The sequence below is a fragment of the Tiliqua scincoides genome, chromosome 8, assembly GCF_035046505.1.
Source record: "Tiliqua scincoides isolate rTilSci1 chromosome 8, rTilSci1.hap2, whole genome shotgun sequence".
Lineage (NCBI taxonomy): Eukaryota > Metazoa > Chordata > Lepidosauria > Squamata > Scincidae > Tiliqua > Tiliqua scincoides.
This window is the reverse complement of record NC_089828.1, coordinates 16,386,119-16,413,361: the sequence shown is the minus strand read 5'-3', so window position 1 is coordinate 16,413,361 and position 27,243 is coordinate 16,386,119. Positions and strand designations below refer to the sequence as shown.

The window sequence follows — 27,243 nt, the reverse complement described above, 5'->3', positions numbered from 1 at the left end:
CCTAGGGGTTGTGGGGCAAGGCCATGGCACCTACTGCCCACTCCCTGATGGCACACTGGGCACTACCTCTGCACAATACTGAGAAGTCAGGGTCCAGCCCACTGTGCTTTCTGAGAGACATTGGCTAACCTGACCAACCTCTGGCACCTCATCTGTCTGTGACAGGGAGCCTTAGGGGATGTGACAGACAGCCTGAGGCCATGAGGCTGACTGAGGTAGTCACCTCAACTCACAGATTGGCAAGGGTTGCCCATCTCCACCACTCCCCAGATTCAAAACGGGAGAGGGAACAGAGACAATGGGCCCAATCCTATCCAACTTTCCAGTGCTGATACAGCTGCAAGACAGCCCCAAGATAAGGGAACAAATATTACCTTACCTTGAGGATATCTCTGCGATGGGGCCCCATTGCTCTGTTCCCATTTTCCATTTAAAATACAGGGAGCACGGAGGGGAAAGGCAGAGGCAGCAGTTGATGCACCACCAAGTCAGGGGGACGTGGCATTTGGCATGACTTGTCAGGCTCTGGGAGGTCTTGGGCCAGCCCTGAGTTGTCTTTGGAGGGACAAATTTTGACCTTGTGCCACACGCCTGAGGAGAATTTGGAGATGTTCTTTATGACCTCTTCAGTCACCCTTCCGCCTCATTTTGTATCAGCTACTATACTTGTAAATTTGAGCACCTACAGAATGCATTGGGGGTTGGGGTGCTGTTTTGTGTGCCCGCATGCGCTCCAATGTGTCCCCCTTTATTAGCAAAGGCCTCTATTCTCTGGTCCCAGTTCCTGGAAAATCCCTGCCTGTTTTGGTTGCCAGTGTCTGTGTATGCAATTGGTGAGCATACATACAAACTACATGTGTATTTTGCACTTGGTCATCATACCTACCAGTAATTCCAAAGAGATACTGCATGAAGCAGACCTAGCTGTCATGATGGGTACTGCATATTTTTTAATAATATTTCTTTTAGCATGCATAAATCTTCCTGATCTATTTTATCCTCACAATGACCCTGCAAAATAAGTTAGGCCAGAGAATTTGATTGGCCTAAGGTCACTCACAGCACGATCCTAAGCTCCTGTACCAGCAGAACACACGCTGTTGCAAAAGTGTCATAAAGCGTAGGAATTAGTTGTGCCATCAAGATGGCGCCATCCTGTCAGCGCAATTGCGAGCTACAGTGTACATTAGAACTGGTAAGCCCCGTGCGGGGCAGTGGAGGGGTGAGAGGAGGGTGGGGATAGGGAGGGGCAGTGGGTGGGTGGGTCAGAGAGGGGCAGGTGGCACAGTATCCTATCCCCCTTCCCAGGTCAGATCTGCCAACATGGACACACTCAGATTTGCGCTGGTGAATTAGCAGGCATGGGTCTGAGTGTACTCGTTGCAAAAGGTGGGGCTTTCTGCAGGGCAAGAGGACAAATGTCCCCTTATGTTGAGACCTCCAGACTGCCAAATTCCCCTGTGGGATACAGCACAAGCCACACTGGCCAGTGAATCAGACGCAGTGGAATTTTGATAGGATTGGGCTGCCCGTGAGCTTCTTGGTGTGTGGAGGCTCAAGCCGAGTTTGCCCGCTGGCTAATGGCATTTTTGTCTAGTGTCATTTTCCCCCTTATTCTTCTCTTGTCTAGTTTCAACAAAAACTATAATTAATGGAATCAGGCCATCTATCTCACATATAGGTGCAGTCAAGCAATCAACCTTTGGAACAGCTTGGTGCACACTACTCTGATGACACCCTACACCACCGTTATGCTTGACAACAGTAAGGAAATAGGTATTAAGCTCTAACGAAGAAGAAACGGAACCATTGCTGGCTGGTGATACTTGGCAAAGCTGTGCCCCGAGCAGGTTAAATTTTTTACCCCATATTACACAATTCTGCAAGAGATGAAATTCCCCACTTGGTTGGGGTTTTTTTTAGCCTTCTTCCCCCTTGGCAAATAGGTGTGCTAGTTAAGCTTGCAAAGTTACGAATAAAGTAAACACGGAAGAGGCTGTCTCACAAGAATCCTCAAGGTCTAGCACTGAGCCAATTTTAGGCTTATATGCTCTGGATGGATCATTCTCAGGCACAACAATTTAAAGAGGGGAAAAGATTTGGCTCAGAGTGCAAGGCTCAGTGCAAGGCTGGAAGCAGGTTAAAAACCATAAACACATATGCAGAATGCCTTAACATTGAGTCCAAATGGGTTTGAGGGAGTAAGCACTGCACTTGATAGATCTACCTTTCCCTGGGGTTGGTGTTTCCCTAAAGCAGGAGTCTCCAAACTCTTCAATACAAGGGACACATAGTGTATCTTACACATTTTTGTGGGCCGAAAAAGAATCAGTTTTATAAATGAATGAAAATTAAATGAATAAAGTTTTACTTGGATCTATTTTTGTAATCAGCATAATATGATTCAGAACAAAAGAGAAATGTGACAATTACAAAACAACAATGTCAATGCTTTCACTGAGAAATGATATATAATGAGTAAAAATGTCAAACATTAGCAAATGCTCTGGAGAAACAAAAAGAGTTCCTGCAGGCTGGATAAAATCATGCGGCAGACTGGATGCGGCCCCCATGCCTTAGTTTGGAGACGCCTGCCTTAAATCCACAATTACATTTCCCCAAAACCGCAATTACAGAATATCCCCTCTTAAATATTTGCCAAGGTTCAACTGTAAATATTGCAAAACCTGCCTGCTTGCTTGACTTTAACTGGTCAGATATGTCAGTTATCATTGAACTGTAGCACTCTGAAGTTACTTTCAGCCATCATATTACAAGACTCTGGGGTAAAGTGGTTGGCAACCTTCAGTCTCGAAAGACTATGGTATAAGCCTACAGCACCCAGTATTCCCAGGTGGTGTAAAGTGTGAGTCCCCAATTCTGATCCCCCTTCTCCCCTGCCCTAAAACTGCTATAAAACTTTAAAATAAAGCAAAAAACGCAGGACGAAATTAAACATTAACATATCGTTTACAACTCTGTTTCTTTGGAAAAAGCACATCGGTGATGATTGGACAAAGGTATGCACTACAATTTAGCTCTTGGGGAATGATAAAATGATAGATAAGGTTTTTAATAACAGAAGGAAGTGGCTTTTGTGAAAAATAAACTTGACCTAAATTGAAAATACTTTATGAATCTTGTCTTGCAATATGATTGGCAGATTTATGCTGCATTAGATTCTAGTGATTCAGGGAGGGACTCAAGTTTAGTGACTGAGCCCTGCTTAATCTCCGCAGGCAGAAGGGTTCAGGTCATCTCTACGTAGGACAAGAATCAGCCTGCTTATTGGCTTTACTCTCAACTGCATATTGGGCAGAAGGTCCCAAAGGGACATATACTACATACATGTTCATGCATTTGGCTGAACATACAAAAGGTCCCTTTGTAGGTGGTTTGGAACCTCGATTGTGCAGGGTTCAGATCTCATAACCATAAAGGGTGTGGCTACTATGCGTACACCAATGGGCGTGGGAGAACCAGCAGGCAAATCCCATCTCTCCCCCTGGTTGGCAACCTTCAGTCTCGAAAGATTATGGTATAAGCCTACAGCACTCAGTATTCTCAGGCGGTCTCCCATCCAAGTACTAACCAGGCCTGACCTTGCTTAGCTTCCAAGATCAGACGAGATTAGGCATGTACCCCTCCGCAAGTTCAATAAATGTCTGGAGGGTAGCTTCTGAAAAGACTATCTATGACTCTTGTTGGTCAGGACTGCTGCCCTCAGTCAGCCTTTAGTAACAGGGCTAAGCTTGTCCTGGGGGCGATTTCTCAGGGATTTTAACTGTAGTTTGTACCGGATTGTTATGTGTTTAATATTTTCGGATTAACTTTAAAGTCTGTATCAATATTTTAATGCTGCATGACACCCTGAGTCCTCAAGAAAGGGCAGAATGCACTCACATGTACGTACGTACGCACAACTCTGAATAGCCTCAGAATCTTTTCTTAAACATATTTGACACTAGAGTATTTCACATTTGTTTTCTGGAATCTAAAATAACTACACCATAGCAGTTCTAAAGAACTGCTCAAGGAAGATTTCCTGTTTTGTTTTTTTTAACCACATATAAATCCAAGCTCATTACATTTACCAGAAACTATCAATAAGTTAAATCTTTACTTTAGGGCTTAATGTGTGACTATGTACATAAATAAGTAGATATAAATAAGTAAAATATAAGTAATAAGTAATATAATCCAATATTGTAGCTTCCAAAGTTATTTTAAAACTAGAGTTGCTACCTTTTTTCCGTCAGGCTTAATTATACCATTAATAATCGGTAGAAGTCCAACTGGTGAAGCTTTTCATCTCCCTACATCTCCATGCTGGGAAGGCTACACACATTTCAGGCCACCATACAGCTTATCAAAGGCACAGAAGCCCTGCCAAAAAAGTAAGGCAGCAAGCACGGATGCATATATTCCTTAAGTTAGCTTTCCTAGGTAGAATTTTAGATTGCAGGCTCCTTGGGGCAGGAGCCTCTACTCTTGGATTTTGTAAAGGACTATGCCCAATCCCAACCAGAAAAGCACACCTTTCTACCCCAATCTGGTTCTGGCAAAACTTGCTCACCAAAATCTCAACAATGTTATTTTGCACTCTAAACAAGCAAAGCAAAGCAATGTGCAAATTAGTCCCATATAAAAGATCTGTGTGGGGTTAGATGTGCAGCCACACCGATTCCACCAGAGAGAAAAGAGTGGATGTGAATATACATCGTCCTCCATGGGAGTGAATGGTGAAGACACTGCAGACATGAAGTTCCACGCACCATTATTTCAATTCTATACATATTCATAAAAGTCACCCATCGTCCAATTCTATTCAATCTTGCACGTCATCCATTGAAATTCTTATGTTTATTTTTCTTTTATTTCTGCTACATGCATTCACATGTGTCATATAGTTAGCTATTTATGTTTTCTGCTGGCCAAAATAAATTTGCAAGCTAAAAAAAGGTTATGCTTTGACAATCATCCATGCTCTGGTCCCTTCGCAAACAAAGGCGCAAAGTTCAGTATACACACCTTGATACACACCAGTGGTATATACACAAATGGTAACCACTACATGAGCCTGACAAAATGCTCCCCTCTGGCCCACAAAACTTATGGTACAATATGTTTGTTAGTCTTTAAGGTACCACAATTTTTTTTTTAAGAAGTCATGCAATTCAAGTGATGGAAATAGGATGACACACCTTATCTGTCAATGTAGGAGTGCATTGCAGAAGTGCCATAAAGATTGTTTTGATTTCTGTTCTCATGTCATAATTGGACTGTTGGAAGAGGAGGATGAAGAGGAGGCGGTGGCAGAGTAATGTAGGAGAGGTTCCAACCTTTCTGGGGAGCATCATGGAAATAAAGGACTGGGGTGGGGAAGAAAGGTGGCAGGTTCCTGACTGACAAGAAAGATAAAATACAGCAAGAGCTTGTAAGTGACTGAATTTGGTGTGTTGGAGAAGTTACTCTTCTCCAATTGACTACGTGTGCAGGGACCAACTGCAGTCAAGCTCCGCCTTCCCTTCACTACCCAAGGGAGGTAACAGACTGCTCCCTTCTGTTTCCAACCTTTCTCCTTTCTTCTGCGAGCCATTCACTTGAGCACTACCACAAGTTGCCACTCAAGCACCTACTAACCCTTTCCCTGGGAAAGCATACAACTCCAGCAGATACCTGAGAAGTAGCATACCAAAGGCAAGGCAGGGGGCGGTCTGCTCTAGGTGTCAAATGTGCCATTGAGCAGCCAGTACACCTGGCCTCCCCCAGGGGAATCCCAAAGCAAAGATCAGGCCTACCCTTCACTTCAAGTGGCTGGTAGACCTGGCCTCCCCCTGAGGATCTCAAGGCAGGCACCAGGTCTACTTGTGGCTTTGAGTGGCCCAGCCCAGATGTCAAATGCCCTAGGTATGCCACTGTACCTGAGCAGTCCATGAGCAGCAGCAGAAAGGGAACATGATGTTGAGCATGAAAGGGAACACCTAATACTCTGGTCTAATTGCACAATTAAGCATACATGTAACTAGATCCTTAGCTTATCTTTGGGGCTATCCTTTTCTAGGGGTGCACAGAATCCCCCTGAGAATTGTCTTATAGAAACTGTTTGGTTCCCTTCAAAATTTTCAGATGTTTCTCCCTGGACCAAATCCTGAAATGTGTTTCAAATGAATTTTTTTTTTTCAAGCTTTCATGCCAACCCTACATATATACTAATGTTGACAACTGGCTTCAAGAATTGTTTCTGGTATTCATCATTCTGCCTGTCTGTCTGCAGTTGGGCACTCCCTACTTCTCCAAACAGTAAGCGGTTTCAGGAACAGTGCTACCAATTTTTGGTTTCTGTCTGAGGTTCCTTTCCTGGGGAAATTCTGGGGAAACAAGTGGGTCTACCGGAGCCATCCCAATGCACCAGTCCGAGGCATGGAAGCAAAAGGGGGCTTCTCAGCAGACCTGGGAGGGTCCAAGAGCAGCAAGGGGTATGTCAGCTAGCTCTTTACGGAGATCAGGGTGTTATCCCTTCCTGCCATTAGCACCCACCTTACTGGAAAGGAGGATGTCTCACAAGAGCCCCTTGGGTGCATGTGCAACCTGTCACACTCTGTTTTCAAGAAGCAGAGGCCGATAACACTTGTGTCTCTCTCCGAAGTGCTACATCAGAATTTTAGGAGTTAAACAGTTGCTCTGGGGGTGCAATTTTCGGCAGGAAAACCATATGGAGGTAGAGGATCAAATACTCTCTACCTCTGTGCCATAGTTCAAAACTAACTCACAGGCTTGCACAGCTGATGCACAAGACAGATCCCAAACAGCAGTGTCACATGTCATTTGAGTTTTATTCATATGCAGATATAATCAATAGATTAAAACAACAATTTTGGAAAAATAGCGGAAGTTTTCTGTTCTTGCATATATCTTAGAAGAGGCATTCCCTGCTGTGTGAAAGGGAAGGGGGAATGCCTCTTCTGGGGCAGGTAGCGCCTGTCATGTGCAGTTTTTATGAGTGCTTATATTAAACATATGTAACTTTTAAAATGGCCAATCAACCAGGGATAACATTTGAGTCAATTTAAAAGAGCTTTGATCTATTAATCTAACAAAATACTGCAGCCCTACTTGTTCCCAGTAGCTACCATCTTCTAATTCCCCAGGTCTTTGTTCTCAACAACAGTAAAAGACATTTACTTGCAACAGACAACTATGCAATACAACTACAATATTTCCATTTTGCCCTGAGCTTAAAAACAAAATGACATTTTCTAAAAATTATTATTTAAAGCCACAAAGTTGTGTGGTACTGCAGTCCCTTCCAACAGACCCTGACTGAAGAAGTTTCCTTTTGAAAGCTCTCTCGCTGCGTCTAGACAGAATTAGGGGAGTGGAAGACAATCTGTTTCAGTGACACAAGTGAGTGAAATGTATTTTTAGTGGTTTCAGACCTTTGCTGAAGACACAGGAGTTTTGGGGTGTAAATCAGGCACTTAGCACGGTAACATCACAATCCAGCCTTTAACCTTGCTGCTTGTTGAAGCATGACCTACACCTCCTTCAGGGCTGTAATATTAAGGAGGAAGTGGCTCTCAGTAGATTAGAGCACTTGATGCAAGTCCTTCTGCAAACACAAGGACTTAAGTTCTCTGCCTGTGTTTCAAGAGCAGAATATTTGTGTAGTAGTACTGGATAGCTATGTTCGCAGGGGACTTGGGCACACAAGAAATGACACCAAACACAGTCCCTATTTCTTCATAAGGAAGCAGTCGAGGACAGGACAGTATAGTCCCAGCATTCCAAAATGAACAGTAATTAGTGGTTGAAATTCCAGAGAAATAACCATCTGGGCTGGCACTGTGAACAATCTAAGGTATGCACACAGGTCACGTACACAGTGAGACCAAACCAGGAAGATCCATTCTGAAATAATAATGATAATAATAATACAGGTATTTATATACCGCCTTTCTTGGTCTTTATTCAAGTCGGTTTACATAGGCAGGCTATTTAAATCCCCGTAGGGATTTTTACAATTGAAAGAAGGTTCTATCTTCCAAGAACCACAACATTCAGATGTTTCTTTCTGATCCGGTTGCACATTCTGGCCTCCATCCTCCCTCGCTCAGAGCAGATGGAATAACTCGGCTCAGCTTGTCAGCTGCTTCAAGGTCGCACGGTGCCAGTGGCCTCAAACTGGCGACCTTGTGGATATTATCTTGAGGCAAATGGAGGCTCTACCCTCTAGACCAGACCTCCTGCCCTGAAATGTTGTTAGTTCTTGAAAGAGAGAACCTCTATGATTGTAAAAATCCCCTTGAGGGATTTAGAAATGCCTGCCTATGTAAACCGCCTTGAATAAAGTCAGAGGAGTAATCCGATGACCAGAAAGGCGGTATATAAATACCTAGTTGTTATTATTATTATTATTATTATTATACCTTATGAACGTCATCAGTTACAAAAATAGGTATATTCAGGGACAGTCTTTTTTTCAGCCATGAAAGGAGAACTCAACCATGGACTGGAAGATGCCTTTGCTAGTCCACTTCCTGGCACCCGCAGGATACAGCAGTGACCCTCCACATAATAGGTATTTCTTACACAGGATGAGCTTTGATACATAAAAAAGCACATCACCCTAAACTCATCACACATGCACACAGTCGGAAAATCCAGCAAATACAACTGCCACATGTTGACAGCCTACAAGTGCTTTCTGTGTGAAGAGGCTCCAGGATCTGTGCTAGCTGCTGGGAGATGATGATTATTGGGTGCATAGAACCTAGATGGGCCCAACAGCAGAAACACATGAGGAGTTTTGATATGGCAAAGCAGTCACATGGGGCACGTTTTCTTGCACTGATCTACTTTGGACTACAGGTGGGGCTGTGTATTGGCGTGTCACCTCCCCCCCCAATAAAAACCTCTCATTCCTACAAAACTAGCATGTTGGGGATGAAGCTAAGATACAACCCACCTTAATGTATTAGTTTTGTATGTCCAGTAGCTTGTTGTATGGGGAAGCACTCACATGGGCAGCCCCACACCTGCAGCCCATCATAATACAGCCCTGAAAAAGGAGCATCAGGTGACTGCTACTGTTCTGTTTAAGGCTGCAGTCCTACACATGCTTAAGTGGGAGCGAATCCCACTAAATGCACCGGGACTTCTTACCCGAGTAAGCATGGATAGCACTGTGCACTATAACTGCTGCATAAAAGCTATTTCTGCAATAATTTGCAATATTGCAAACTGCAATACTTTGCCCAGTTACTGTTCTGCATTCAAGAAGCTGAGATACAAGGTAGGTCTCCTTAACATTTACTTCCTAGACAATGTTCCATATCTGAGGGAGTTTTATTTAAATAAGGCTACAATCCTAAACATGTTTACTGAGAGTAAAGGCCCAGTCCTATGAGTCATTAGCACCAGTGCTGAGCTCCAGCGCTGGCATTAGGTGTCGTAAACTTGCTGTAAAGCACTTTTATGGCACAGTGGGAGGAGGGAGTGCCAGGTCAGCACTAGGTGGCGCTGGCGCAGTGCCAGAAGGACACCAGCTGGAGGTGAGTGAGACCAACATGCAGTGTGGCTTTTGAAGCAAGAGGAGGCATTCCAGGGTGGGGGGAGGAACTGGCTCAGGAGGGAGGGAGGATCGGTAGAAGGTAGATCCTATCCTCCATCTTGGGTTGCAAAGACTGACATAGAGGTTCTCAAGTGTGCGCCAGCAAAACAGCCAGCGCAAACTTGAGAAGCCCCATTGCGGGGCCTGTGTCCTTACTCGTGGGAAGGGAACTAACATCCCCTTCCTCCAAGGAGACCTCCAGCAGCTTCCTGGCACCCGTAGGATACAGCAGTGACCATTTTGGTGTTCCTCTGGGCACCAGGAAGCTTAGAATTGGGCTTTCTGATTGTCACACTGTAATTAAGAAGGTTTACTTACGAGTAAGGCATAGCTCTGCACTGCAAAATGATCTGAACAACAGGTGTTTGCCTCACATGCCTTTGCTAGTGAGGGCAGGGAAAGTTCTGATTTCTTTCTCAAGGATCTTGGTCTTTGGGATCGCACTTCAGCATAACTTTTATCCCCACACCCTTTCTGGTTGTCTCAAATGCCTCCAGTGCCTTTTCCAAAGGAAAGCGATGCGTCACCAATGGCTGGACATTCACTTTCTTTGATGCAAGCATGGCAATGGCCATGGGCCACCTGCAAGAGAATAGAAATGATGAAAGATTTGCAGAAGTCCCTCGTTCGGAGCAATATGCTGTGATGCAGACAGAGAGTTCGTACATCTGGATCTCCGGCAAATACTCACGTGTTGCAATATCGAAATATCCCTTTGATATCCACCTCCCGCACGGCTGCATTCACAATTGGCAAGGTGACCATCTCAGACCCAAGCCCCACCAAAACCATAGTCCCTCCAGAACGAGTTGCCTAAAGAGAAAGGAGACCAAAATAAAGGCACACCTTCAATAAGAATGAGGAGCGAGGAGTTTTTTCTGACCAGGGTTCATACTTGCATACAGAGGCAAATACCAGCACAGGGGTAGCTTAGCTTAAGCAAACAAGTTTCTGTGAAAAGAGATATTGGCAACCTTCAGTCTCGAAAGACTATGGTATCGCGCTCTGAAAGGTGGTTCTGGCACAGCGTCTAGTGTGGCTGAAAAGGCCAATCCGGGAGTGACAATCCCTTCCACACCGGGAGCAAGTGCAGTCTGTCCCTGGTCTGTCTCCATGGCTATGGGCCTTCCTTCTTTGCCTCTTAGCCTCAGACTGTTGGCCAAGTGTCTCTTCAAACTGGGAAAGGCCATGCTGCACAGCCTGCCTCCAAGCGGGCCGCTCAGAGGCCAGGGTTTCCCACTTGTTGAGGTCCATCCCTAAGGCCTTCAGATCCCTCTTGCAGATGTCCTTGTATCGCAGCTGTGGTCTACCTGTAGGGCGCTTTCCTTGCACGAGTTCTCCATAGAGGAGATCCTTTGGGATCCGGCCATCATCCATTCTCACGACATGACCGAGCCAACGCAGGCGTCTCTGTTTCAGCAGTGAATACATGATAGGGATTCCAGCACGTTCCAGGACTGTGTTGTTTGGAACTTTGTCCTGCCAGGTGATGCCGAGGATGCGTCGGGGGCAGCGCATGCCTGGCCCTCTTATCTTTAGTGTCAGCCCCAAAATTAACTATGATTTTCAGAAGACTTCTGGGAGGGCATGACTGGGCAAAACCTGGGGGTGAATCAGGAAGGATGCTTCTAGAATTCATTCATTCCTTGCTTCCATAATTCAAGCACTGATGCAATCATAGACTAAGGCACAATTCTAACCCACTTTCCAGCATTGGCATAGCTGTGCCAGTGGGGCATGTGCTGTATCCCACAGTTGTGCGGCAGTCACAGAGGCCTCCACAAGGTAAGGCAATGTTTGTTCCCTTACCTTAGAGTTGCACTGCCCTTACCTTGGTGCTGGGAAGTTGGTTAGGACTGTACCTTAAGTGAGAGTGCTGAACTTTGGGAAGGAAAAGCGACCCTCTTCTCTTCTATCAGCTGAATTATGCAGGAGTCTTGTCTGCATTCACAATAAAAATGGCTGTGTTCATGAGTTCCAGCCCTCGCCAACCTACTGTTATGTCACTGGTAAAACGGACCTTCCACACCCCACCAAAGCAGCTTCTGCCACTATCGTCCCCTTCACAGAAAAAAAAACAACAACACAGCACTGTTTGTTTTAACATTGTGGGCATGCCTCCCACCTATTTATTTTCTTTTGATGCCTTAGATTACCTTTATGGATGTTATTTCAAACTATTTGAAATAATCCATAATTTATAAAATAATAAATAGTTTGGCAGTTGGTGTTCTTCGATAATACTTAAAAAAAAAATTTAGGTTGTGAGCCCCTTGGAGATAGGACTATTCACATGCAGAACAAAGACTCCGCAAGCTGCTCTGAGTCAGTGGGATACAGCAGGATATAAATCAAATTTTTTAAAAAAATCAAACAATTTACATCCCACTTTCAACCCAGATTATCCACAACAGAAGGTCAAAATTCAAAAACTAAATGCTATCAATTTAGAGTTTCCTTCGGTGTGAAATATTATATACAGAAAACCAGAGTCCGACCAGGACCTCTCCCCCCCTCTTTGGCTTAGGGCCCAATCCTATCTGACTTTCCAGCGCCAATGCAGCTGCAATGCAGCCCCAGGGCAAGGAACAAACATTCCCTTACCTTGGGGGGCCTCCACGACTGCCCCCACCACCACAGCATGCAGCATACACTGTGGGCCCAATCCTATTCAATTTTCCAGGGCCAGTGCAGCTGTGCCAATGGGGCATGCACTGCATCCTGTGGCAGAGGGACAGTCCCAGAGGCCTCCTCAAAGCATGGGAATATTTGTACCCTTATCTCGGGGCTGCACTGCTAGAAAGTTGGATAAGATTGGCCCCTTAAACATTTTAACCAGTGATAGGCTTTAGTAAACTAATGGCTAGGTTCTTGTACTCAGGCTCGACTTCAAAACTTTTTTGTCTTTACCAGAAAACAGAAGGAGATTCGTGAATTTAAAAAATGATCACTTCCTTGCAATCTTTGGCGAGTGCCTCTTCTCAGAATTTTTTTCTCAATTTCAATTTGTGACAAATTTTAAGCAAATTTAACCTGAACGTGAGTCAGCTTAGATTATTGAACACTTCTGGTAGGCAAAAAAAAAAAAAAGAGAGAGAAGAGAGCAGGAAGGATCCTGAAAAACACTTGTGGTTGGGAAACATTTGTCAGATCTTCATTTCAGAGATGCTACTTACCTTATGCTTTGCAGGTTATAAACCGTAAGCATGTTTTAAAGCTGGAAAGAGCTCACCACAAAAATGATGAGTAGCAGTTTCATGTCTCATTTGCTCCAGCCACAGTTACCTCTGCAGAGAGTTTATAAAGATTAGCTCAGTTTTATGCAGGGGCTAAGAGTCACTTACATATATTCCCGTGTGGATAGAGGCTTCAACTCCAGTGCACTCCACAGTAATTTCAGGCATGCAGCCAAGTGTATTTTTCACTATATGGGCCACCTCCTCAGGTTTCTCACTCCTTATCTGGATAGTGAAATCAGCCCCAAGTTCCTTAGCCTTTTCAAGTCGAGGGGCAGATAAATCTTAGAAAGAAAAATATGAACAACAAAAACAACAGAATCATCAGGATTCAGGTCAAACTAGATTGGTTTAAAATTCAGGTCAAACTAGATTGGCAGGAGGTCTGGTCTAGAGGGTAGAGCCTCCATTTGCCTGAAGATAACATCCACAAGGTTGCCAGTTTGAGGCCGCCGGCACCGTGTGACCTTGAAGCAGCTGACAAGCTGAGCCGAGCTATTTCCATCTGCTCTGAACATGGGAGGATGGAGGCCAGATCAGAACAAAACATCTGAATTTGTTGTGACTCTTGAAAGACAGAGCCTTCTTTCAATTGTAAAAATCCCTCCGGGGATTTATATTAGCCTGCCTATGTAAACCGCCTTGAATAAAGTCTTGAATAAAGACCAAGAAAGGCGGTATATAAATACCTGTATTATTATTATTATTATTATTATTATTATTTAAACATAATTTCATCTTGTCAGAGGTTCATTTGCTTAAGCAGTCTAGAAATACAGCAGAGAGGTATGGAATATTTAACAGTTTAATACATTTCTGCCCAATGTTGCATATATGCAACAGGGGTCAAATGTGTACACATTGTGGGCTGGGCTGAAATGGGTTAAATACCCCCCTAAGTCCACACTACAAACTCAATCTAGATCAGAGTTCCATGTTAGTGTTCCTTTGGAGCTTTTTAAGCCCCTAATTAGATGAAGACACATTTTACATCTAGCTTGGCTCTTAAAAAGGAACACTTTTGGGGTGGAGGGCTTAAGCTCTCAGTGACTAGACCCCACTCTGTTAGATGTTTGTTGAATCTGCTGATAAACTGATCTTCCCCTGTGTGCATTTGAGGATTGCATAAAAATGGCACATGTCTACTGTAACTTACCCCTCACTGTAATTTACCCCTGCTAATTGGGTAAGAGGCACTTTTTCAAGTGGGTGCTCCTTTTTTTTAGCAGGGAGAGAGTAACTGGCCCACCTCACCCCAGCACTGTCTGTTCTAGTGGCTGTCTGCTGGTATTCATTTGCATCTTTTTAGATTGTGAGCCCTTTTGGGACAGGGAGCCATTTTGTTGTTTGATTTTTCTCTGTGGACCGCTTTGTGAACTTTTAGTTGAAAAGCGGTATATAAATACTGTTAATAATAATAATAATAATTTCTTGCATTTTATGGCCCTTTGAACCTACCTCTTAAATTTTTTTTCTCCAGTAGTTCTCAGAGTGGGGCATTGCAACACCCCAACCAGAGAGCCCTGGCCTCTGCCCCCTTAAGGAGTAGGGAGGGGTGGGGAAGTAGTGATGCAATTTTCTGGATTGCGCAGCTTTGAAGGGTTGCAGGGGCTTACTGCCACTTACCAGAGCCTGCAGCAGGCCTCCCAGGGGTGCAAGGAGCTCCTGCACCAGCCTCTGCAGGGCTCTCCATGCTGCAGAGTCCCTGAACCCCCGGGAGGCTGCTGCAGGCTCTGGTAAGTTGCAGTAAGCCCCTGCAACCCTCCAAAGCTGCACAATTCAGCAGATTGCGTCGCTGCCTTCCCTCCACCCCCGCACACACTTACTGAGGCTCAAACTCTCTGAGTGTTTGAAAACTGCTGCTCTTTGCCAAGGGAAAACATTACTATTTGCTAACCAAAGATAACGCTTCATGAATCTGCTGAAGTGGGCTCCAATTCATGAGCACTCATTCTATAAGGAGCCACAAGACTCTTCTCTGGATAGTTCTTGCTTTGATATTAACTCTAAGATGATGGTTTACACTGAGCATTGTACCTAGGTTAGCCATTTCCAAAGAATATTTTCATTATCAGCAACAAGCAAGAAATATTTACCCACAAATCCTTCACTGGGTTTAACTGTGAAGCCTTATAATCATTACTTTCCAGGAAAAGCTTTAAATGAGTTTGTCTAAAAATGGTGCTGTTTGTGAGCACATAAAACTATAAGCATTTATGCTCAATGCAAAGCAGATTTCTATTTCTAAGGCTTTATTAGGTGCTACTATATTTGCCAAAGATCAATGATATCTACACTGAAAACACCTGCCTCCTTAATGATACAACTGAAGCATAAATGTAGGGTGATCGTGCTCTGATAATAGCACAATGCCCAGAGGTGAAATTAACAATGTTCGAAAGAATGCATTATTACCAATGCTGTTGTGAATGGTCACTGTTCCTACTATTTACTGCATATATAAGGCACCATCCCTTCAAGCTCAGTGCAACATACATGATTCCCTCCCCTACCTTATCCTTGCCAAAATCCCATGAGCAGATTAAGCTTGACTGGCTGAAAACCACTTAGGGGAAACCACCTGGCTAAGCAGGGGATGTGAACTAAGTGCTCTACGGTCCCACTCCAACATATGGTATACTACTCCACACTGGTTTTTGTACGCATTTGGGCTTTGCATAGAAATACAGACCCCATAATCATGTGTATGTAAGCATGCTCTAATTCAGGGATTTCAAACTCGTTTTATATAGTGGGCCAAAGTTAGCATTCATGGTGCCTGCTGAGGGCCAGAAGTGACATCATTAACCAGGAAGTGACATCATTAAGCAGATGATGGCCAGAAATAAGCACTTTGTTCTCACATAGAAACTCATGAGCTGCAAATGACAGAAGAGAAAATGTGCGAATCTTGTTCATAATTTTAAGATATGAGTGAGCCCAATTACAATGCTGGGAGAGCCCAGTTATAGTGGAGGTCAGATAAATTGCTTCTGAGGGCCTTGTGTTTGACACCCCTGTTCTAGTCCATGGGAACTTATGCATATGAACTAACTCTAGTTAGACTTCAGGGTGCCACAAAACACACTGTGGTTTAAACTTCAACAAAAACATCAATTTAGTGGACCACCAAGCTGCCTGCTCTCAAAATCAAGAGATTTGAGTCAAATGTAATTGTTCTCCCATTGACACCAGGGTCTGCACTAGGCAGCAGTCTTCAGCAACCTAGATGACTGGGACAGAACAATCTGCAGAGATCCTGAGAAGGGCAAATTGTCACAGTCTGGTTATAATTTCTAATTATTACTCCATGAGTTGAATTCATTATGTGTAGACAGGATTAGCCATTGGTTTGACACATTCTGATGACTGCATGAGTGAAAATTCTTGCACCATCACCACTGCTTTGTTCAGTCTCTCTTTTTCCAGAGGTCCTGGGAGTTGGGACAAAATTTCTAGAGTAATTAAGCATACTGTAAACCATCCCTACCTTGCAGCAACTTATTACTTACTCCTGATAAACCAGCACTTAATCCCACATATACTTGGGAAATCAAACTGCCACTAGTTAGATGTAAGGGAGATTGAGTTGTTGGAAACTTATCTTACCACTTATCACCACTTGTGCAGCCCCCATTACCTTAGCAATAAGCAAGGTCACAAGCCCAATAGGTCCTAAAAGAAGAACAAACAAAGATAAAATAAAGTCAGGAGATGGTATATCAAGTACGGAGGAGAATGGAGGTCTAGTCCACCACTGAAGAAATTTGCTGGGGTTGTTACTAGTAAATTATAATCAATGTAAAAAAAATTCATTTATGAGTAGAACTGATTATAAACTGGCAGTATAACATTATGATAGTATAGCCCACAAAAAATTATCTGTGCTAATGCATTTTCTCGTGGGTCCAATGTAGCCGTTACATTCTTTATGGGAACTCCACCAAAAACAACCTTCACATGGCAAGTGACCCTGGTTTCAACTGCATGATTTGGTACTACTTACCACAAAATTTCCTTATGTTGTGCTTCCACAACCCTTCTACCAAAACCCACTGGGAAGGAAAATGTGGAGATCTGCAAATATAATAGCAGTAAACTGCACAACACTTGATTTCAAATGTATTATCTTGAACAAGGATTACTTGTCACAAAGAGACTGACTTTGGTGGCATCTAAATATCATTCAACACTGCCACCCACCACAGGTGGTGGTGCATATCACATTTGGAAAAGCAAAGCAAAAGAAAAACCAACTATTGTCCCATACCAGCACCACAAATGAACACTTTGCTTCCCAGAGTCACTCCAGCCCTTCTGCAAGCATGGATTCCCACGGAAAGAGGTTCAACTAAAGCGCCTTCCTCAAAAGTGACATTATCAGGAAGCCTGCAACAAGACATACAGAGACGCCTTTCACAAAAAGGCAACTAGCATGAAAAATAAAACTTTCCATCTCCAAAAACAACATTCTAAAACATGAATCCCTGCGCCCAATTCACACATAATGGTTAGGGCAAGGATTAGCTGTCATGAATGGAGTCCATGAATGGTCACCCCCATCTTTCCCTCCTCCACATTCCAACTCCTTTCCCCAATTCCTGATTCATCCAAATTAGGCAACCTATGGTTTGTTCAAACCATCGTTTCCAAAATCATAATCCAAAATCATTGTTTGGAGTAAGCTGTTCTGGAAATGGACAAAGTATCTGCTTTACATATTCTTATCAGGAATAGCCCTCAAGTATACTGTAATATTCATTCATTAATTCACATTTTTATACCACCCTTCCTCCAAAGAGTTCAGGGTGGTGTCCACAGCTGCTCCCCTCCTTTTGTCCCTACAACAACCCTGTGAGGTAGGTGAGGCTGAGAGAAAGTGACTGGCCCAAGGTCACCCAAGAAGCTTCATGGCTGAGGGGGGATTTGAACCTGGATCTTCCAGGTCTAGTCGAACTTCCAAACCCCAACACTACCCTATCTTGCGGCATCATTTTAGTTTTTGCCCTAGTTGGCATACAATTTCAGAAGAATTTATCAATACAAGCTTGTATAGAGTCAAAGTTTTCCAGGGAACTACAAGGGGCAACAGTTAAATCAAATACATCAATTTAGGTATCATCTTCATTTTCATCATTGCAGTCCTGCCCATCCATGAGATATTGCCCCGGACTATTTCTTTTATAGCTTTTATTGTGCCTTTTGAACTAATAGGTGTACATTATGTTCTAATACATTAGAAACAAAATTAGTTAGAAGGATTCCTAAATGTCAAATATCCTCCACCTTCTACTTAGACCTGGTCAAAGTCCCAATCTTTGATCTTCAGTAAGATTTAAACTGATTAGTCTTATAACCAAACTGATGGTTATAAGCAAACCACTGAGCATCAAAAAGAGGTCACTGGATCTCTTAATGTAAATTCCAACAAACCAAGTTGCTTGCTGCATACCCTGTTAGCCAGCCATCCTCACAATTCACAAGTCAGGCCAATAATCCATCTAGGCCTTTTCCCCCTTCAACATTAGTCAATGTGTAAGCAAGCAAGAAACTGCTAGGCAATGATTCATAATCTCGTCATTCATTTCCAGCTATTAAAGGTTTATTAGTGACACCTGGAGATGAATGAGAATGAATAATTTGCCCAGTTGACTAATCTTTTTTGAACCTACATATACAGTTAGAGCCCAACTTTATCTTCTCTCTGGTGCAGCTGTGCCAAAAACAGGTGCACTGTATCCAGCGGGGAGGCGGGATCAGGAGTTTTCAGCAGGGAATGAGGATTTAAATCCCCCCGCATCAGCCTCCTGACTCACAATAGGGTCTCGCTAGCACAAGACTGAAAAGAGATGGGGGCAGGGAGTCAGCAAACAAGGGAGACAGGATCTGGCGTATGCCATCGCTGCTGGATCCTCCCCCACCTGCAAACTCTAGGGCCCTTCTCTACGGCTCTCTCCCAGCTCGGTTCCGCCCCCTCCTTGCCCCATTCTGACTTCACTGCCCCTTCCCTTACCTGTTCCAGCAAGTGGCCAGATGCTGACAAAAGGGAGGAGAAGGTTCCAGCACGCTGCCAGCACTTTATGAATGCTTTTCAACAATCTCTGGTAGCGGAACACTTGTTCCACAGCCGGCCAGAGCCCATAGGATTGGGATGTCAGTCTCTTAAGAATGATTTGTTGAAAAAAAAATTCCACAAGGTAATTGTGTCCACTGACGCAGTTACTTCCTTCGTTTTAACCTGCAGTTCCTCTCCTTTGCATTCTTTACCCTATTACTAGATCTGCCTGTCACAACCCCTTCAAGCACCTGTGTTTGATGAGGAAGAACCCTAACGTTTTAGAAGAATCCTAAACACATTAATCCAATCCAGATCCCTTGTATTTTAAACTTGCAACCCTGGGCATTTGTTTTACAACCCCTCCCCCACTTTAGAGCCTTTTTTGCTTGCCCAGTGTAGATTTCACATTTCCATTATCTCCTACTCAGAAACTGAAAAACAATTGCACCAGACCACCTGAATTAAGGAGATCAAAATGGATGCAGCTTGCCTGATGAACTTATACAGGTAAATTATTAGAGAAAAACTATATTTTTCTTTTATTGTTCATCTTCCATCCTAATTTGCAACAACCCAAATAACCGCTCTATGACTAAACCACATCAACCCCTGCAGCTTAAAGTTTAGAGGCGATAATGACAATTGATATAAAGGATTAAATGCCACTCTTTTACAAGAGCTAAATTAAGCAAAGGAAGAGCACACAAGAATAGTGAAAATGATGCTAAAGTTTCCTTGTTTCGATTTTTGGTTGAGGTCTTGCTTCCCATTTCTTGACCCAGCTATGATCTTGCAAGGTATAGATTTGCAAGATCAACCATTACAATCCCATTTGCTCTGAATAAATCCAGACAAGAAATTCCATTTTACTAGCTCCATTTCATTCACACGCATACAAATCTGCAACAGACATCTGCAACTAACTTGTAGCAAAAGTTGGCATCATGCTTGTAGTAACGGCACAGATTCCCATCATCAGGAGGAGTTGCACAGAAGAAGATGGTGGGAGACAGGTTGTAGCGCCCAATTTTGCAGAACTCATCTATTTCTCGGGGAACCCCAGGCTCGATAGCCACCCTATCGCCTAGGAGAAGTAAGGATGCAGTAACATAAGAGACTGGAAAACAGTTATAAATATCATTGAACTATCAAGTATGACACCAAGAAAGATCAAGTTTAGGGCCCAAGACCATAAATCACAAAATATAACATACAGTATACACAAACACATTTGGGCAAAGCAAAATGTGACATTAAACATGAAATCAAATTAGGTTGCAATCCTATATGCACTTACCTGGGGGTAAGTACCACTGAACTCAATAGGTCTTACTTCTGAATAGACACCCCTAAGATTACACAGTCAGGGACTTATTTTTACTCCAAAGTAGCAGCTGTGTAGGGGTCCAAGCTAGGCAGCGACGGGGGTGCACAGGTGGGAATATTTAACACTTTACCCCACACCATTTTTCCATTGATACCCCCCCCCCCAAAAAGCAAATGGCACATTTGGAAGAGCAGCTTTGGATGAGATTTGCAAAACGAAAATGGTGCAGAGGTAAAAAAATTAAACATCCCCTACCACTGTACCATGGTTCTTATCCAAACCACACACCCCACACAGATCTATTTTAAAATAAAAATAAGTTCCTAACTAAACAATAATGTGTTTGTTGTCACATCTCTTTTGGTCCTAAGAGGCAGTCTTATTTTGGGATGATACAATTCAGCATACCTGCATCCACACTGTGGTTAAATCTGAGGGTGAGCTCCAATTATTAACTCAATAATCACAACAGTCATGTAAGATGGGCCACTGTTACTATTCAGATGCAGATGGAAGGATGAGGCTAAAGAACAGCCACAGGCTAAGAGCAGCTTAGTGAGTTCAAGAAGGAAGCTGGCAATAATCCAGCCAGGGACTTCTTTGTTTTATAGCCGTCCAGGGCACTAAAGAAAGAAAAATATTCAGGTCTAGAACCAAGCTTCCTTCAGTCCCAATATGGCAGGCAGAGCCTCATTTAAGGGAGGCTTCTAACAGTTCACTCAAACAGCATTAAACATATAGAAACTAACTGAGGTTAGGATGTCTAAGATCACAAGAAAGCCTCTGCTCACCTTTCTTTAGTTTTGTTACAGAGGACCCCACTTTGATAACTGTTCCTGAAGCCTCGTGGCCCAGCACCATTGGGTTCTTCACCACAAAATCTCCAATTCGTCCATGCTGCCAATAGTGGACATCAGAACCACAAATCCCAACAGAATGCATCCTCAAAAGCACTTCTAGCAGAGAAGAGACAAACAAGAGAATGAGTTCTTTACATGGAAAACTGGGTTTCTTTAATTCAAAGAAAGACCAAGCCTAGAAAATCATGGAAGGCTTGAGAAGCAGTATTTTTTGTCTAAATTTGTATTAAATTAAAATGACAGTACCTGGAATGTTTGACATTGCTTTTTCCTATTTGAGGGGTAAGATATAAAGGCAGGTAGATTAAAGATAAAGATAAAGATAAAAGGCAGGTAGATTTGAAATGGCACTGGCAAACTTGGCCAATATAACTCCATGCTCCCTGTTTCATATTACCTGCTAAGTCACTCCTGCCCTTTAATCCACCTGCTCACTATATCTGTACTAGTATTGGCAACCTTCAGTCTCGAAAGACTATGGTATCGCGCTCTGAAAGGTGGTTCTGGCACAGCGTCTAGTGTGGCTGAAAAGGCCAATCCAGGAGTGACAATCCCTTCCACACCGGGAGCAAGTGCAGTCTGTCCCTGGTCTGTCTCCCTGGCTATGGGCCTTCCTTCTTTGCCTCTTAGCCTCAGACTGTTGGCAAAGTGTCTCTTCAAACTGGGAAAGGCCATGCTGCACAGCCTGCCTCCAAGCGGGCCGCTCAGAGGCCAGGGTTTCCCACTTGTTGAGGTCCATCCCTAAGGCCTTCAGATCCCTCTTGCAGATGTCCTTGTATCGCAGCTGTGGTCTACCTGTAGGGCGCTTTCCTTGCACGAGTTCTCCATAGAGGAGATCCTTTGGGATCCGGCCATCATCCATTCTCACGACATAACCAAGCCAACGCAGGCGTCTCTGTTTCAGCAGTGAATACATGCTAGGGATTCCAGCACGTTCCAGGATTGTGTTGTTTGGAACTTTGTCCTGCCAGGTGATGCCGAGGATGCGTCGGAGGCAGCGCATGTGGAAAGCGCTCAGTTTCCTCTCCTGTTGTGAGCGAAGAGTCCATGACTCGCTGCAGTACAGAAGTGTACTCAGGACGCAAGCTCTGTAGACCTGGATCTTGGTATGTTCCGTCAGCTTCTTGTTGGACCAGACTCTCTTTGTGAGTCTGGAAAACGTGTACTAAGGTTGCAACATATTTGTACTAAGGTTGCAACATTAAAGAAGCAAGTCCAGGTTTTTTCAAAACTGCAAGAACGCCTCCCATTTTGCAAGTGCTGAGCACTGATTAAGATGGGAGGTTGGGTGACCATGGGGAACAAAGAGCCAAGGACTATATATCTTGAATGAGAGCTGCACCTACTGGCTTGCACAGGTGCCAGTACCATCTGTGCTATGTGGACCTCCTTGTTTCACACCTGCACAGGCCATCAGAGATTTCTGTGCAGGTGCAAGGCACAAAGTAGGCTCTCTGTTTTCTTTGGCCTCCCTTTGTCTTAAGAAAATTGGGCTCATTTCCCTGTGCACTACTTGTAATCCTGCTGATCTTTGTGCCAAGCTTCCTTTGCCAACATCCACCACTTTTTACCTTCTGGTTGCGACCATGTCTGCCTGCTCCCCCTTTATTCCCTGCACAATGACTGTGGACTTTTGAACTTCATACTGATTAATAACTACAGATATGCTTTCCCAGTAGCTCAAGAATTCTGAATGAAGACTTTCACAAATGGCTACTGTTCACCTGGTTTACAAGACAACAGCATATATAACTCAGATTGCTCACTCCAGTAACTTAGAGGCAGTGCACAAGTTACTGCAGGGAGCTAGTCCTACAGGGAGCTTGCTAATACCTGCTCCTGCAATTGTCTATGTATGTGATCGCTTTATCATCTGAAACAGGAACATGGAGAAGACTGAGGGCCAAATCCGATCCAATTTTCCAACGCTGGTGCAGCCGTGCCATCAACGCATGTGCTGCACACCACAGTATGGGAGCAGTCCCAGAGGCCTCCTCCAGGTAAGGGAACATTTGTTCCCTTTCCACAGGCTGCATTGCGGCTGCACCAGCACTGGAAAGCTGGAGATCGGGCCCTGAAGCAGCTACTTTCTTAATTACAGAAATCCTAAGGCACTTTTTTTTTCTCCGATCCTATAAATCGTTGCTGCAATCTTGTGTATACTGCCGCCCATGTTAATTTAAAAATGGAAAAAACAAACTGGAACTCTTTCAAAATGTAACATCAGCACTGGCTTTTCTATGGAAGGCCATTCCCCTTGAGCATTTAGGCTTCCTTAGTACAGTAAATACCTCAAACGTTCACAATTAAAATAATTGTTACTGGACCAACAGTGCTGGAAGGGAAGTTGTGAGCGAGTTTCTGGATCAGTGGATAAGGTATAGATAATATCAGAACTAGTTTGAAGCCTGGCTCTTCTTCTGTGCAGCCAACACAGTAACCACTCACACTACATAAATATACATCTTTTTTAAATCCACAACTCGCCCAGTTAACCTACCATTGGGGCCTGGTTCTGGAATAGGTCGGTTTTCCTGTGAAGAAACAAAAAAGGCCACATTCAGCTTGCTTGGAAGCTTGGCTGACAGTACAAGGATACAGGCAGGTCAGAAGTAGATAACTGTATGGGATAGCAAATATTATTTGGGACATTCACAGGTGAAAAGAATAACCATCCCTAACTGGTCACGTAGAAGAATAAAAACTTAGCCATAGAAATCTCCTCCTACTTCTCCATCCTACTTCTATGTACTCCCCCATCCTACTCGGCCAAACTGCTGAGCCGATATTATTCGAAAGGCCTCCTGTTGTCCTTAAAGTTGTCTTTGATTGTGCAGCAGTTTTAGTAGGACAAATAATGTTTAATCAATTTTGGGGAAAACAAAATACCAAACAAATACGATCAGCAAATCCAATGAACAAGTTTCAAGTTTTAAAACTTCACAAAAATTACACTTGAACCATTACATGTACCATGGCTGTGTTGAAAGGCAGCATGAAAGAAAGATGTTAATGTTTAGCCAGGGAGCAAACACATTATGGGTTTTGGGATAGCAAAATCTCAATGACCCAAACGTTTATTGTGACATATCAGCATCTCCTGTTTCTTTTTAACAGCTGCCGTTTCTGCTCCTAAAAAAGTGCTCCTGGTCTCTAGAAAACTGAAATATTTACTCAGGTCTTTATTACAAAGGGTCAATGAGGATTTTATCTATTTGTGAGGAGATCTGCAGTTTACCGACTCCCCAAGTTATGCACACACTAGATGCAGAAATACACAACTTGGGGCTTGCTTTTTTCCTCATAACTTGCAGTTAGTTGGGGGTCATCTGGAGTGGGACTATAGCAGGCAGGGAGGAGGGCTTTAAACCTACTCCCTCTGCAATCCTACTCAGAATCACCTCTGTGGCTGCTATTTATTAACCTGCTCATTGGTACTTAGCTCATTGGTACTCATTCTTAGCTTATGCTGAAATAAATGGGTTGGTCTTGCTACAAGATTAATGTTTCTGTTGCACCAGGCCACCCTTCTGGAAGTTGCATTCAAAAAGGGCTAACAACCAGGGAAGCATGCATGAGAGGACTGCATGCTTTTTCAGTCTGTTTTGCACCCTAAATTCAAATGCAAAAAGAAACAAACAGGCAGGATTTGGATGGGCTCTCTACCTCTGCACATAGTGGTGAATGCGCATATGTAGGGGGGGGTGGGAGTGTCCTAGTAGATTGTCATTATTATCATGAACATTCATATATACCCCTGCTGATTGGGCAAGAGGCACTTTTTCAAGTGGGTGCTCCTCTTTTATTTAGCAGAGGGAAAGTAACTGGCCCTCATCACCCCAGCAGTGTCTTCTCTAGTGGCTGTCTGCTGATGTTCTCTCCCATCTTTTCAGATTGTGAGCCCTTTTGGGACAGGGAGCCATTTAATTACTCGATTCTCTTTGTATACCACTTTGTGAACTTTTTGTTGGAAAGTGGTATACAAATACTGTTGTTAATAATAATAATAATAATAATTATTATTATTATAAATAAATAATAAAAATTTATTATTATCAATATCATTATCAACAACAGTATTTGTATACCACTTTTCAACTTTTCAATAATAATAATAATAATAATAATAATAATAATAATAATAATAATAATAATAATAATAATAATAATAATCTTCATCACCACCACCACTGTGGTTTAGAGAGCAAAATGAAGAGGAAAAAAAATTGTGAAGATTGTTCCCTGCCCCAAAGAAGCTCCCAGTCTATTTTTTTAAAGGGACAAGAAAGAAGGCACTATCTATCTAAGACACTAGCAAAGAGCCACTGGAAAAGATGCTATGCTGGGAGAAAGAAAACTTATACACTCCCTGCTAAGTGTAAGAACATAAGAAAAGCCCCACTGGATCAGGCCAAAGATCCATCTAGTCCAGCTTCCTGTATCTCAAGGTGGCCCACCAGATGCCTCAGGGAGCACACAAGAGACTCTTGCACCTGGCATTCCGAGGTAGCCTACTTCTAAAACCAGGAGGTTGCATGTATCATGGCTTGTACCCTGTGATGGACTTTTCCTCCAGAAATCTGTCCAGTCCCCTTTCCAAGGCATCTAGGCCAGACACCAAAGCCACATTGGGTGGTGAGGAGTTCCACAGACCAATGACACGCTGGGTAAAGAAATATTTTCTTTTATCTTTCCTAACTCTCCCAACACTCAATTTGAGTGGATGTCCCCTGGTCCTGGTGTCCTGTGAGAGGGAAAAGGACATCCCTCCATTCACTCTCCAACCCAGATGCCATCACCGCATCCTGTGGCAAGGAGTTCCACAGACGAATGCCACACTGTTCTGTCCTAACTCTTTCCCCAACTAAAGAGAGGCAACACTTTGAAGGGTGCCAGTGGGCAGCAGAGGGAATGAGGGGGCAGGCCAGAAGGTCTCTGCCCCCCCCAGCCCCAGTGTTGTCCAGCTGGCTGCTTCCCGGGCGCACCTGCCACCTGCGCGGTGCCAGAGCAGGACGCACGAGAGCGCGCGGGTGCGCACGGCCAGGGCGCCCCGAGATCAGGTCTCCCTTCCCCTTGCAAGAAGCCGCCAGCAGCCTCCCCCCTGCCCGGCGCCTCCTCCCGCGGCCGCCCCTGGCCTAGCGACCAGCCAGCGCCCCCGCAGGAGAGAAGGCGGGCCGGGAGACCCCCAGCGCAGCGAGTCGTACCAGGCGCAGCTCGCCGGCTTTGTGCACCACCACCGACAGGTTGGAAGCGGCCTCTGCTCCCTGCAGCAACGCCGCCATGCTCGCCACGCCGCGGCTCCTCCGCCTCTGCCGCCTTCAGCCTCGGAGGGGAACTTAACCGCGGGCGGGCGGGCAGCCAGAGTCCAATGGTCGGGGGGCAACGGGCGGCTGGCGCTGGACGGAGCGGAGGCTGAAGTCCGCCACCTGCCCCCCCCCCCCGGGAGCCTGGTACCCTTGGCACCGAACGAGAGTGATGCACGTGCTTGCACAGGGACAAAGAGCCTCAGCCTAGGCATGTCTACTCAGAAGTCAGTCTCATTATAGTCAATGGGGCTTACTCCCAGGAAAGTGTGCAAGGGATTGCAGCCTCAGAGCCCCAGCCTATGCATGTCTACTCAGAAGTCCGTCCCATTATGGCCACTGGGGCTTACTCCCAGGAAAGTGTGGAGAGGATTTCGGCCTCAGAGTCCAGAGCCTCAGAGCCTGACCCTAGGCACATCTACTCAGAAGTAAGCCCCATGACAGTCAGTAGGGCTTACTCCCATGAGAGTGTGCAGGGGATTTCGGCCTCAGAGTCCAAGCCTATGCATGTCTACTTAGAAGTAAGTCCCATTTTAGTCAATGGGGCTTACTCCCAGGAAAGTGTGCATAGGAATGCAGCCTGTGAAAGCATAGTAGATAAGTTGTGAATCAAGGCTTCTCTGATTTGAATCTTGTCATGAACTGACTAGATGGCCTTTGGCAAACATTTCCCTTTAGCCTCTAACGCAATTGTTTGCAGTAATTGTACTTCTTTGCAATATGGAGATAACAGCTCACAGGCTTGTTCTGAAGAACTTTGCACACTCAGACAGCACTGTACAAATATTAAGTATTATGATGTGTGGATATGCTCAACAATGAAATGCCAGCTGCATCAGCTTGCAA

The 27,243-nt window shown here is 44.2% G+C and overlaps 1 protein-coding gene across 1 annotated transcript; it reads right to left on the bottom strand.

The window, feature by feature from the left end:
- Nucleotides 1-8,411: 8,411 nt before the first annotated feature.
- Nucleotides 8,412-26,407, bottom strand: SORD (sorbitol dehydrogenase). Its single transcript, XM_066636236.1, has 9 exons — nt 26,299-26,407; nt 23,595-23,628; nt 21,026-21,190; nt 19,832-19,991; nt 17,120-17,238; nt 16,459-16,524; nt 12,958-13,133; nt 10,305-10,426; nt 8,412-10,195 (listed from the first exon to the last, which is right to left on the bottom strand). Exons 1-9 carry the CDS (start codon nt 26,374-26,376, stop codon nt 10,030-10,032), a joined length of 1,086 nt encoding a protein of 361 aa, XP_066492333.1. The 5' UTR covers nt 26,377-26,407; the 3' UTR covers nt 8,412-10,029.
- Nucleotides 26,408-27,243: the final 836 nt, after the last annotated feature.

What these genes read in the sequence shown, in the direction of transcription:
- SORD (XM_066636236.1), bottom strand. Translation starts at nt 26,376, where the DNA reads ATGGCGGCGTTGCTGCAGGGAGCAGAGGCCGCTTCCAACCTGTCGGTG. An exon ending in GATGCCAACTTTTGCTACAA is followed by an intron (nt 17,239 to 19,831) that starts GTTAGTTGCAGA and finishes GTCTTGTTGCAG; the next exon opens with GCTTCCTGATAATGTCACTT. An exon ending in TGCACAAGTGGTGATAAGTG is followed by an intron (nt 13,134 to 16,458) that starts GTAAGATAAGTT and finishes TTTCTTTCTAAG; the next exon opens with ATTTATCTGCCCCTCGACTT.